Below are 13,752 nucleotides of genomic sequence, written 5' to 3' on the forward strand. Positions count from 1 at the left end.
CTTCATTCATCACTGCAGCTACTGTATGTGTTAAAAGGGCCTTATATATTTTGCCTGCATTGGAGTATAAGGAGAGTCCTCATCATTAATAAGGTACACTAATGATATACAATACCAGCAGCTCCCAGGGGAAGATAAATATTTAACATTTAACAAATCTTGTTTTTAGTCTTAAGAGCAAATTCCTTCTATTATGTGAAATGCTGTTATACATATTTTGTGGATATATTTAATTTTGATTGACAAATAGTTGTCTAGGTACAAACTTGAAAAATATATAGTTTACTTGTGAATCTTAATTGTTTAATTGCAAAATAAAGATGTGCTTTAGTAAAAAAAAAATTAAGGATTCTTTTTTATTATGAAAACCTGTCTCTTAAGTATGCTATATTACTCCATATTATTTGTATACTATTTGGAAATTCTAGATACCAATTTCCTGACAAATAGGAATTCATGCTCTGTGTAATTTTGCACATACTTGCCCCCAACAAGCACTGAAACTGTATGCTTAATCCTACTTATATTAAAAATTACAAATGAGATGTTTTATTCTGGGCCCACTCATTGCTTTTTGGATTATATTTCCCAGCATCTTATTCAAAGCCAAGTAGACTATAAGATGAAAATGATAGTCTTGTAACAGATGTTTAACTTATGTTTTCATGTGTATTAGCTTGTATCCCATTTTAGACCAATAAATGATGTTCAAAGCAGCTAAGAAACCAGAAAATATAAAGTGTAATTAATATACTTAGAAATAAACGGTGAATTTAGCCCAACCATAAGACAAACACTCAACTGTTCTTCTAACTTCCACTGATTTATATTACTGTATTTGTTTTTAATCTCTTATGTAGCATTGCTTTGACTAGCTTTAACCATTTGAAGCAGCTAATAAATTGATTAAATACACAACTACATATAACTTTAGCTGCGGAAATACAATAGTACAGGCTTGGCATGTATTTTGCCTCCCAACAGAAAAATAAAGTATAAGATACAAGCCAGATCACCGTTTCTTAGGAATTTCAAACTCTGAACAACCCCCAAGTTTCACACTTTCTCAGAGGAAAAAGGCCTTAGTCCTACTTGGGAAGAAGGAAAGTTCCATATTTCCTGACATTTATATGACTTTATTCACAGTACTTATTGCCTTATCTTTGGGGCAGGGCTGTTGTCTAACTGCAACAACTTGGGTAATATAAATCTTTGCGTCACACCCATTCTTAATTCCCATTTTCTAAAAGTGACTATTTTCTATCAGAATTTGTATTCAGCATAAAAGATCAAGTCGGAACATATCATAGTAGTCCAATCCACTATCTGTCATACAATTCGTAGTCTCCCACCTGGTTACATTTGGTCTAATGCAGGGGTAGGCAACCTCGGCTCTTTTATGACTCATGGACTTCAACTCCCAGAATTCCTGAGCCAGCCAAGCTGGCTCAGGAATTCTGGGAGTTGAAGTCCATGAGTCATAAAAGAGCCGAGGTTGCCTACCCCGGGTCTAATGTAAAATGAAAAGGTAACAGCGTTCCGTGCGCCTTGGGCGTCTAGTCATGCCGGCCACATGACCACGGAGACGTCCTCGGACAAGCGCTGGCTCTTTGGCTTTGAAACGGAGATGAGCACCAGCCCCTAGAGTCGGAAACGACTAGCACGCATGTGCGGGGGAACCTTTACCTTTACCTTTAAAATGAAATGACCCACTTTTGACCAAAAATTTGGTATAAATTTACACATTTGCTTAGCAGTTTTAATGATGGCTAACTAAAGTTTAGAGTGGGGGAGGGGGGAATCAGAGTTTTAATTCTTCAGATTGAAAAACCAGTTGAATCTCAGGACGTTAGGATGAATTAGTCCAGAATATATGAATGGCTTCTAATACATGTATAGCTAGTAACAGCTTATGTTATTCCTCTCCTGAAATAGGTTTTGGCTCTCCATCCTTCTGGTACACTTGTTGACACATCTGTTTGGTAAAATAACTGAAGACCTGCCTGTTTGATTATGCTTTCCTAGACCTAGACTAATAACTATTCCAGAATTAGATGGTTTTTAAATTGCCTGTGACAAAGTTTACCATATGTTGTTGTTTTGTTTGTTTTTAAAATATTAATGCCCTGGTGCCACCCTAGCTCGGCTGCCAAAATCCTCCGAACTGCGAGTTGTCAGTTCAAGTACAGAAAACTATTTTTATCACTCATGATGGTCCGGATTTGGGTAGCCCGGATAGAGAAGCCGTCGTATTATCCTTTTCCATAAACTCAAAACGGTGCTTATAAGAATAACGTTCAACAAGAAGATTGGCTTAAAAAGCCTTAAGAGAATAAACCCAGTCGGTAAACCACTAATTCATTAGCATAAGGTTTCGGGAGTCGCGTATGTTGTTTTGAAAGGGGTAGCAACCTTTTTGTCCGAAATGAGTTTGGAACGTGGCGTGGGAAGCCCCGAAAACCTGGGCACTTTCCTTCTCAGACGTAGCGCGTGTATGTTTCGCATTGGCGACCTGTTTCGCATGGAACCGCGCGACCTGCCCTCGCGGGGAGGCCCAGGAAGGCGGGCGGGCGGGCGGGAGAGGGAAAAGGAGGAGAGAGGCGGCTCCCTAGCCTCACTCGGCGGCCATTTGCCTCCGCCCCTCGTCCCTTTCCTCCTCGCCACCGGGATCTGATCCCGCCAGAGCTGCTCCCAGCGCCGCCGGCGGGTCGCGGAGCAGCGCCCTCGGGAAGCGAAGGCGGTTGGGGCCGGTAAGTTGGGGAGGGCGTGGGGTGGTTTTGTTTTGTTTTCCGTCAAAACAAGGTGAACGCTTCCCGAAGAACCGCAACCGGGCTGTTGCTTCTTTCCTTTGCTTCCTCCGTCCTTTCCCTTTGTCGCCCTCAGAGAGGCTTTCGAAACTCCCTAGAGATCGAAGTTTCGTCTTCCTCCTCCTTTATCTGTGGCCTGCGAGGTTGGGTGCCTCTTCTTGGATGCCTCGGGGGTGGCCACCTCCCGTTACCCACCACCACCACCACCACCCCACAGACACGCGCGTCATGCCTCGTTCAGATGGCCGTGGAAACCTTCACTCCCCACCCTACTCCCCGGATCGATCCGGTTGCTCCTGTCGAGCGGCCCCAAAGGTGTCGCGCTGACTGTGCCAAAAAGCGCGCTTAGGTGGGAAGTGAAGTGAGTCCAAAGTGCATCGGGCAGGAATAAAAAGTGGTTTTAAAATAGAGGATTAAAGGCCGTTGTTTTCTGCCTCGAACGCCTTGATAATTTTCACCCGTGAGGGTGGTGGTAGTCGTCTCCCGCTGCCCTGGAGTCAAGTCTCGGTTTTGTTGTGTTCTCTGCTCAGTCCTTGTAAATTTCCCATTTCTTCCGAAATCCGGCCAATATGGAAAAGGGGAAGTACTCGTATTTTTGGTCCATCCCCATCTGTTTCCATATTTCCATGGCACCTATGTGTTATTTTTTTAATCCCTTCTTTTAACGGTGGAGAAGGTTAGCTAAATCTTCCATTTGCCCAGATTTTGATGGAACTCCTTGTTCCTCCATAGATATGAATGAACTTGATCTGTTTCGTAAATTATGAGGAGGGTACTCTTAAGTATTTCGCCCAGGTATTATTTTGTTAACCTGTTCTAAAATTGGGTTCTAATGCAATTCCCACTTGTATCGTGGTGGAATGGTGTAAGTTCATTCTGTATATATAATGGTTCTCCTGTTTTATTTTCCTAACTGTGTGTGGTGTCCCATCATGAAATTTCCTACAGATAATGAAATAAGTCTGTAACTTGTTTGAAACTGTACGAGGGGAAGAAATTATATGTAAATGCAGCCATGTGCCATATACATTTGTTCTTGTTGCATGCTAGCAGAGAATTTGAACTACTGTATTGATAGGAATTGCTATGATAGTGGTACCATATGAGAACAAAATGTTATGTGATTAGAAAAACCACTATAAATTCAATACTGGAGACAATTTAAAGCAGAATGGGGAAATACTCTTTCTTGTTTTCGTCTACTGTCTATGTGCGTAATGAACACTTTTGTATCCTTTACCAAATAAGTAACTTCCATATGCATATACACCTGCTACGCACCCCCTCTCCGCTTTATTTCTTCATGTATGTGTAAGGCTGTGCAATCTATTCTCATCCAGAAACTACCCACCCTTTTTCCTATGAACATTTTCCCTTTACCATAGCCAAGGTTTCTACTTGCTCCAGCTTAGTTCTCAGACTATGAAATTAGTCCTTTCATGGACCTGTAAATGATTGTTTGGAGAAGGCATACTAACTGAAATTATTTAATTAAGCAACGAGACAAAATTAACACCACCATGTTCCAGGTTCACAGCCCAATAACATAATGCAGCTTTGCTGTAACCTTAAACAGTAGCCTTGTAGAAAACAGATCTGATTCACATAAGGTGCTATCTTATGTGAAATTGCCAGCGGTAGCTGGTTTGTATACAGGGTCCAGGTTCAATCCCATCTCACATGTTTTTTAAAAAAACTGGAATAAAAGATTTATAAGGATTCTGTATCTCACAGAATCATAGTTAAAGTAACCAATATTACATAGCTAAACCAACCTGCTAAAGCAGCTTTATATATCCGAAAAGTACAACACATTTAAATTGCATACTCATAATTTTTTTAAGTTAGGGTCTGGAGTTGTTTAAAAAACAAATCAGCTTTGAATTAACCATTATTAATGAGAGCAGAAACTATTATATTGACATGTTTAAGGTTTTAATTATAAAAAGTATAGCTGAAGATTAAAATTTAAATCTCCCAGTTGTGCTAACTTTGACCTTTGAAGAATTTCAGGCTTTTACAAGGACAACATGTGAAGGCAAGTCCAGGCAAACAAAGTAGAAGATATTTATGCCAGTTTATTCTGTCAAGTAATGGTGGAAGATAAAACATCTGCCATCATTTGGATTCAACTATGAGTCATGCAGGGTATAGAAACTCCAGGAATGCTCTTAATATGTATTATATGTGAGTAGGCTGGTTCCCCTTTTGTAGTTCAAAAAAAGTCTCTTATCTGTAGTCAAGATCATCATTTTGCATAATACCAGAATTTACTCGTGACTGTCTTCCAATTTCTTATAATAGGAAAGTGAGTAGAAAGGCTTCTGTTGCCACTTGGTCCCTGGATCTAATAATGTGTGAACCCCAAACTGCTTTTAAATAATTATTGAATATAGGTTGATAATTGCATCATTAGCTGACAAAATATTGTTTATATTCTATATAGTGTAGCTGTTTCTTATTGGGAAACACTATCCTGTCATGCTCACCTGTCCAAGGGATGGAGATTACAAGAATGACTTTAGTCTTCTTACTTTTAATATGAATATAAATACTGTAATTCTGAACTATTTAGGTAGATGGGAAGTTGTTTTAAAAGTGGTTATTTGTACTTACAGAAATCTGAGGTTTGTGGGAGGCAGCACGGATTATCTGAATTCATGGGAGTCTTCAGGCCTAGGAGATACCTATGCCTAGGCCAGGGGTAGGCAGCCTCGGCTCTTTTATGACTCATGGACTTCAACTCCCAGAATTCCTGAGTTGCTGACTCAGGAATTCTGGGAGTTGAAGTCCATGAGTCATAAAAGAGTCGATGTTGCCTACCCCTGACCTAGGCACAGGGACAGGAGGGACATTAGTCCCTCTCATGGGTGACCCTGTGACTTGAATGGAGAGAGCACAATCAATCTTGTTCTAGATATTCCAGTGGTTTTCAGAGCTGTCCACACAATGCTATTTCCTTCTGTACTGTCTGCAGAAGTTGAGATTTTTGAGTGCTGTTTTATTGACCCAGTTGTGGTTAAGGGAGAGATGGGCCCATGGGTGATTCTTAAGAGGTTTCCTAAGGTTTTATGTTTTCCCCTATCCTTTTTAATACCTACATAAAAGTTTTGGGAGAAGTCACTCATCATTTTGGGGTGATAGTTGTACATTTCCACCTAAGGCTCATTGGGAGATGCAATTGAAATTCTGATTGTGAAAAAAGAGACTCAGACTCAATCCAAACAAAATGGAATGGGTGTTAATTTAAAAGCCAACTGATTCCAATCCTGCACCATATTTAATTCTTAAGGAGGTTGCACTTTCCCAGGAAGAGCAGTTTCCTGAGTGGGTAGTCTCCCAGGACTTGCAGCCCTGCTTAAAGAACAGTAAAAGCTATGGCTAGTGTTTTAGTTACAGCCTTACCCTGGTCATGTGTGCTCTTATCTCTTGATTAGATAACTAGAATTTGTTCCAGATGGGCCTGCCCCTGTAGACTAGCTAGAAACTCCACCTGATCCCGGATGTCTCAGCATATGTGCTTACTCAGCCATTGCTCTACCATGTTGCACTGTGCTTCACTGATCACTGGTGTAGTTCCAATTCAAGATGCAGTCATTACTTTTACAGTCCTATGTGTCTCAGGGCCAGGGTACCTAATAGCCTTCATTCCCCAGATAGATTTTGCCCATCCCATTCAACTAAAAAGGTAAAGGTTCCCCCGCACATGCGTGCTAGTCGTTTCCGACTCTAGGGGCCGGTGCTCATCTCCGTTTCAAAGCCGAAGAGCCAGCACTTGTCCGAGGACAACTCCGTGGTCATGTGGCCGGCATGACTAGATGCCAAAGGCGCACGGAACGCTGTTACCTTCCCACCGTAGTGGTCCCTATTTTTCTGCTTGCATTTTTACGTGCTTTTGAACTGCTAGGTTGGCAGAAGCTGGGACGAGTAACAGGCGCTTACTCTGTTACACGGCACTCAGGATTCGACCCGCCAAACTGCCGACCATCTGATCGACAAGCTCAGCGTCCTAACCCACTGAGCCACCGCGTCCCTCCCATTCAACTAGGCAAGGCTTATAGGGAGGTGTGGCAGAAACAGATCTAACAATAAGAATTCTCTATGGGAGTTCCCCTGCTTTGAAACAGCTTGCTTCCAAGGCAAAAGAAAGGCCTCCAGTTGCATGGTTTTCCAGTATCTGGTGAAAACTTAGTTTTACCTTTGGGTGTAGCTTTGGTGCCTGTGTTAGTCTAATGCTTTAAGGAAACTTTGTATTATTTATTATTTTATATTTTTAATATCTGTAAACTGCCTGGAACTCTTCCAGATTGAGAAGGATATTACCAAGCTAGGTCCTGAAGTCTTGTGATATCTTGATTCTACTTGGTTTCTAAAATTTGTCCTTCTGATAGTCATAAGGCCCCTGGTACTCACAGCAGGGATGTAATCAGTGGTGGGGTTCAAATATGTGAACAACCTGTTCTCTGTGTGGATGCTGCTTCCAGAAGTCTGTTCTGGGCCTGGGCAACAAAAAATTAGCTACCGGTTCTGCCGAAGCGATGCAAACTGGCTGAATCCCACCACTGGATGTAACATTATTTTATGTATACCTGTTTTGCAGAGGTTTTTCCGTAGTGCAGGCGCATTTAGAAACTTTGTGAAATGTAAATGTGTATCTGCTTTAGCGAGAAACAGTGAAGTTACTGCTAAGCTTGTAAGCCGCCCTGAGTCTTCGGAGAAGGGCGGGATATAAATGGAATTAAAAGATATAAATAAAATAAATAAAATAAGTCTTGATTTCTCTTGAAACTTTCACAGCTTCTTTTTCTGGTCTGTTTAGGAACAATGTTAAGTTTCTTTCGCCGAACACTTGGACGCAAGTCTATGCATAAGCATGCTGAGAAAGAGCGGCTAAGAGAAGCTCAGCGAGCTGCAACTCACATCCCTGCAGCTGGAGATGAGAAATCCATAATTACATGCAGGGTCTCTTTGCTGGATGGAACGGATGTCAGTGTGGACTTACCGGTAGGATGCATTTTAATTTGTTTTATCAAGAATCTTGGCAAATGTTTGAGAAAATATGTTCTCCTTTGTCTCTCAGCTGAACAGAATACATTGTGTTCGTGTGATTTAGTCAACAATGCAAAAATTACTAATGGGTGGTGGTATGGCAAAAGGTCCTTTAAAGCAGAGGTCCCCAACCTTTTAGGCACTAGGGACCAGTTCTGTGGAGAAAAGTTTTTCCGCGGAGCAGAGTGTGTGTGGTTTTGTGTACCGCTCGCATCCCATGGATAGGGCTTTGCTTGTTTGTGCGGACTGGTTTCTGGCATGCCGTGGCCTGGTACCGGTCCATGGACTGGGGATTGGGGACCCCTGTGTTAAAAGTTTCTTTAAAGATGTTGTTCATAGGTCTTCCAACAAGGATTTTTAGAAGAAGTGCTAGGAACAAAAACTAGTGAAGGAATGGACTCTCTTTCCCTGTAGCCCCTTGCATGTTTTCCAAATCTTCTAGGAAGGATTGGGAACTCTCCAAAGCGGATTTGAGTTGTGTGAGAATATTTTTCTTCCAGTGTGTTTCAGATTAAACAGCAGTCAAAGAAAGCTATTTTGACAAGGTTTTGGCTTTCTGTGTGTTTTTTCCCCCAGAAGCCTCACGAGTACTTTGTAAAAGAAAAAGATTTGTATGAGTTAAATCTGACTCTTGGAGTCTTCATGAATGAATCTGTGAACTTCTCTTGGCAGTGATTTGTATGATTTTGGGATACTTTTTTCAACTTTCCTGTCTAGCCAACACCCTTGCATTCCCCATGTTGTTTAGCCCAATTAACCAGGGCTGAACATTTTTTTAGCTAAATGCCCTGTTCACTGTCTCTGCACAGTCACTCATGCGCTCATGACCTCCCGGTTAGACTACTGCAACGCTCTCTACATGGGGCTGCCCTTGAGGACCACTCGGAGGCTTCAGCTGGTGCAGAATGCAGCCGCGCGAGTTGTGATGGGGGCTTCCCGATACCCCCATGTAACACCTCTGCTCCGCGAGCTGCATTGGCTTCCAGTTGCCCTCCGGGTGAGATTCAAGGTGCTGGTGATGACCTATAAAGCCCTAAATGGCTTGGGTCTGGGATATCTGAGGGAACACCTGCTGCCGGCATCAAGTTCCCTTCGTCCTGTGCGCTCCCACAGGGAGGGCCTTCTCAGGGTGCCGCCGGCAAAGGATTGCCAGCGGGCAACACCCAGGGGGAGGGCCTTCTCTGTGGGCGCGCCTGCCCTTTGGAACCAGCTGCCCGTGGAGCTTAGGACTGGCCCCGTCCTTCGTTCATTTTGCCAGGACCTGAAGACCTGGTTCTTTGAGCTTTCCGGCCAGGACTGAGAATTTTTAATTTTTAACTTATTGTAATTGGTTTTTTTTTAATCAGAGTTATAGGGGTTTTAGATTTTTAATGAAGGATAATTTAATCTATTTTAATTGTTATTAACTTTTTGTATTGTAATGTTGTTTTAATTGCCTTGTGAACCGCCCTGGGTCCTACGGGAGAAGGGCGGTATATAAGTTCAATAAATAATAATAATAATAATTTATAGTTCAGTTAAAGATGGAAAGAATTATATATGAGGTTTTGTCTTATTTCTTTTTGAGCAATACTGATAACTGGAAAAGGTAAAATGCACAAGTCCTATTTCTAAAACAACAAAAAAGAATTCTTTTTTTTTTTGAAAAATAGTAGATTTAACTTAATCTACTTAATAGTAGATTGAAATATTTAACTGCTGTTTAGATTTTTTTCTGGCCAGACCAAAATTTTGAAACCTAAATATATTGATCTAGAAATGGATTATTTTTTATTCTACTCTCTGTATTTGTAAACAATTACACTTGCTTCATTCTTTACTGTCATTGGAGATCAAATACTAAAGTCCTAAAGTCAAGAAATTAAATGAAGTTGAACGTATAAATTAAGTAACTAATTAGGTCAAAAGTCAGTAGTTTAAGACAATGTCTTTCTATTTTGCTGAAACACACGATTCTATTGCCATCTATTATTATTAAGATACATCTTTTTAGAAATTAAAGAGAGTTCCTTCTTTGTAGTATCTCATGGAATATGTTGTATTTCATCGAAGAAATGTTTCATCAACGTATTGCCTCAATCACAACAGTAACCCGAAAGCTTACAAAATGTGCACATTTAAGAGTTAAAACAAGTAACAGAAAAAACTATTCATAACAAATAATAGTACAGCACAAGGAGTTACCAGACATATTAAAACGTACATCTATCAGTGGGATCACAAACCATTGGGCTGAAGATTTGCTGAAAAATCCAAGTTTGAAGAGCATTATGAAAAAACAAAAAGTTTGGGGCTGTGCAGACTTCAGGAGGAATTCTGATCCAGAGGACAGGAGTGGTCTTGGAGAAGATTCATCTCTAAGGACCTACAGATTTTACTGCTTAGTTGATGGAGTAAGCTAACCCTTCTAGATCTTACAGGATGGGCAGAAACAACTGGAGAGAAGTAGTCCCATGGGTATCTAGGTCCTAAGCCATGAAGGATTTACTTTAAATTGTAGCCAGTGCAGCTTACATAGTAGTGTTACATAGGCAAATGAGGTAAACTCACAACTATTCATGCTATTGCATTTTGGATCAGCTTTAGCTTCCGAGTGTTCTTCAGGGGCATCCATATATAGCAGTGATGGCAAACCTTTTAGAGACTGAGTGCCCAAACTGCAACCCAAAACCTACTTATGTATTGTCGGGTGCTGGGTGGGCGTGGCCCATTGGATGGGTGTGGCTGTGGTGGTAATGGCAGACTGGGTGGGACTAAAAGTTCAATCAATCAATTCCAACTTTGCGAGATCTTTTTTTTCCTGCGAAAAGTTGAAATTGATTGAACCTTTTTTTTTTTGCACACAGCGGTGGAGGCCTAAAGCGAAAAGGTTTTATAAAACCCAGCTGAAGGCCTAGGTCTGGGGCAACGGCACGCGTGCCCATAGAGAGGGCTCTGCGTGTCCCCCCTGTGGCACGCGTGCCATAGGTTCGCCACCACAGATATATAGAATGCACTGTAGTAGTCCTTATGCAGGGTGACCAAGCAGCTGTATTGAAGATCATAATCTGAAGATCCCTCCTAACACTAGGGAAGGTCGTAACTGGCACATCACACAAATCTGTGCAAAAAGCCTGTATCTTTTTCATTTATGGAAGAGATACTGCTTGATAAGGGGGGAAAAAGAGTATCTTGTGGGATTAGCAAGATTGCTGGGGGGAAAAATGGCCTTTGCAATGAAATGGCTTTATTCAGACTTGTGACAAATGCAGACTTTATGAATTACTCCTTATTTTATTTTTATTTTTAAAAACAAGCAGCCTTTTTTCTCAGTATGAATTGCCTCAAGATTCTGTTAGTAGAGATGTATTTAAAGCTTCGGTATTGTGTGCATTTTAAACTCTTTAACCTTTTATGAATGTTGGGTATGGGAAAAAAGCAAGTAGGAATTTAGGTTGACAACTTCTGGTAACCGCTTAGGGGCATTCACGGTTTCCTATAACAGAGATTTGTTCTGATTTTCTCTATCTAAATTGATATTCGGTGATATTTCTCTTTCTTTGAGAGAACAGTAGTAATTGTGTTACACGGTCACTTGCTGGATTTTATAAAAAGTACATAATTAGTATTTAAGTTTTAAAATTATTCAGAATGTATACTATTCATAAATCGAAACAATGGAAATATTTCAAGGAAGTACTTTTAATTTTTTGCAGCTTGAATTGAATTGAATTTTGCATTTAAGTAAAAAAATCATTGTATGGCACAAAAAGGCTTATTCTGGATTTTCTAATATAACAAGAAAAGAAGTTGAATTCTTGCAGAGAAACTTTCAATACCAGATATTTTAGGGATGCAGGATTTCTGGAATAGAAACAATTAGTAACAAATGGTTTAGGAATAACTACTGTATATACAGTAAACGTGCTGTATATTGTAAAACGTGAACTACATTTGAGATGGGATTGTTGATTTTTCTGTAGTGAAATATTTGATTACTACCTAAATACTAGATAGAATAGTTATATAATTGTTATTGGAACTTAAAATAAAAAATAGTTTGGATAATCACTTTTAGAATTTTTTTATTTCCTAATTATTTTACCAGGTCCTAGCATATATGCATTCTGAACTAGAATGAAGGTTCTTGAGTAGTTTGTTTAGCACTGAAGTTCTTGTTATGGTTAGGAATGAAATGCACAATTTCATGACAAGAAAGAGCCTGCCCCACCAAAAAACACATCTTGGATTACAAACTACATGTTATCCTAAATAATTTTGAAATGTTTCTGGAAAATTTCTATTAACAATAAACAAATCTGAATTTCTTAATAGCTTTGGCTTCATAAATCAATTCTAAGTCCTTTTTGGAACCGTGTAGAATATATCCCTGGAGAAAGAGAACCCATGATCTCCATAGATATTTCTTTTTGTTAGAAAGGTCTTATCATCAGAAAAATTATACATTTCAAATGAAACCTGGATAAGTACAACTCGTACCTGTTGTTTTGGTCCTAGTTTATATGGAATGGAAAGTTGTCATCTTCCATGGGGAATATTTTTAGATACCTGAATACTGATACCATGTGTCTCCTTTGTCTCCTTTTCCAAAGACTGAATTTCACCCCATTCTTCAGCCTGTTCTCATAGGACAGGTCCTCAATTTTCTGGATTATTTTTGTCACTCTCCATTAGTCTTGTTCTAATTTATAATATGGGAAGGTGAACATTTTTGTCTCCTTTGGCGTAGGAAACAAGCTGATGTCTGCATATCTTCTTGTCCCTGCTTTCACCTCTTATATTTGAATATTTAACTTTCCTCGCAGTTGAAAACACCATGCAAATTCACTGGCGTAAAGGGATGACAGCCTGGCCTTGGGAGTGGGGAAGAAATGAGTGAACAGGGGAAAGGGGAACTTTTCAGAAAAGGTTGCTCAGTCCTGAGAAAGAGGAAGAAAATGGGGGGAGAAAATCAGAATAACCCCAAATGGGGCAGAGCGAAAACCTGAGGGCTTTTCAAGATTCTGTTACTCTGTAATAAAGAGCATTCTTGGAATTCCTGCCATGACTGTTTTTTTTTACCTACACTGAATCATGCTTTCTCAGCCCAGTGCATTTCACAGGATTATTGTTGCAGGGAAAAAACTGGAAGAAGGCATGTTATGCATGCCATCTTGTACCCCACGGGTGTCAAATTGCTGCCCGGCAGGCCGGACGCATCATGAGGAAACTGCGCCCACCCCATTGCCGGCAATGGGGAAAAAGTTCCAATACATCGCGCGACATCACATGATGTCACGAGTTTGACATTTATGCCCTACAGGAAAGGTGGAATAAACATCTCAACGAATCATTATCAGTTCAATTAGTGGAGTCAGTGTGTTCACTGCTATTCTTTTTTGGGTCTCTGGAATAATTTTTCAGCCAAAATTTGTTCTGTACCTGTAGTGTCAAGAGACCTGGAGTACGTCTTTGCGGCTTCTGGCCTCAGAAGTAGAGTTAATCTGTAACTAAGCTGTATCTTCCTAACTCGATTCCTCTTGTAATTTCAGAAAAAAGCCAAAGGACAACATCTGTTTGAGCAGATAATGTACCATCTGGACCTTATTGAAAGTGATTACTTTGGTCTACGATTCATGGATTCAGCACAAGTGGCTGTGAGTATCATAGTATTTTTCGATGTGATCATATAGTAGATTAAATCATATTAACTAGAATTTATGATTTATGTATTATATATAGTTTGTTATAAACTTTTTTTTCATGATAAAACAATTCATCGGTACTGTTACTTTAGAGGCTGCTCTTAGTCATATGCCAGCTGGAAATATCCAACATATATATAGAGTACTCAGATTTCGTAAATGTTCATTTAACATCTTTTGGGAGAGTCCGGTAATACTTTTTCTCACTAACA

At 40.1% G+C, this 13,752-nt stretch overlaps 1 protein-coding gene across 1 annotated transcript in view; it reads left to right on the top strand.

Moving 5' to 3' along the window:
* Positions 1-2,582: 2,582 nt before the first annotated feature.
* Positions 2,583-13,752, top strand: part of EPB41L5 (erythrocyte membrane protein band 4.1 like 5) — a 69,509-nt gene continuing 58,339 nt past the window's right edge. The window contains exons 1-3 of the mRNA XM_081343274.1: positions 2,583-2,750; positions 7,627-7,811; positions 13,388-13,492. Coding sequence (XP_081199400.1) covers positions 7,632-7,811; positions 13,388-13,492 — 285 coding nt within the window. The 5' untranslated portion in view covers positions 2,583-2,750; positions 7,627-7,631. The remainder of the gene's footprint in view (positions 2,751-7,626; positions 7,812-13,387; positions 13,493-13,752) is intronic.

The sequence above is a fragment of the Vipera berus genome, assembly GCF_964194415.1.
Source record: "Vipera berus genome assembly, chromosome: 1".
NCBI lineage: Eukaryota > Metazoa > Chordata > Lepidosauria > Squamata > Viperidae > Vipera > Vipera berus.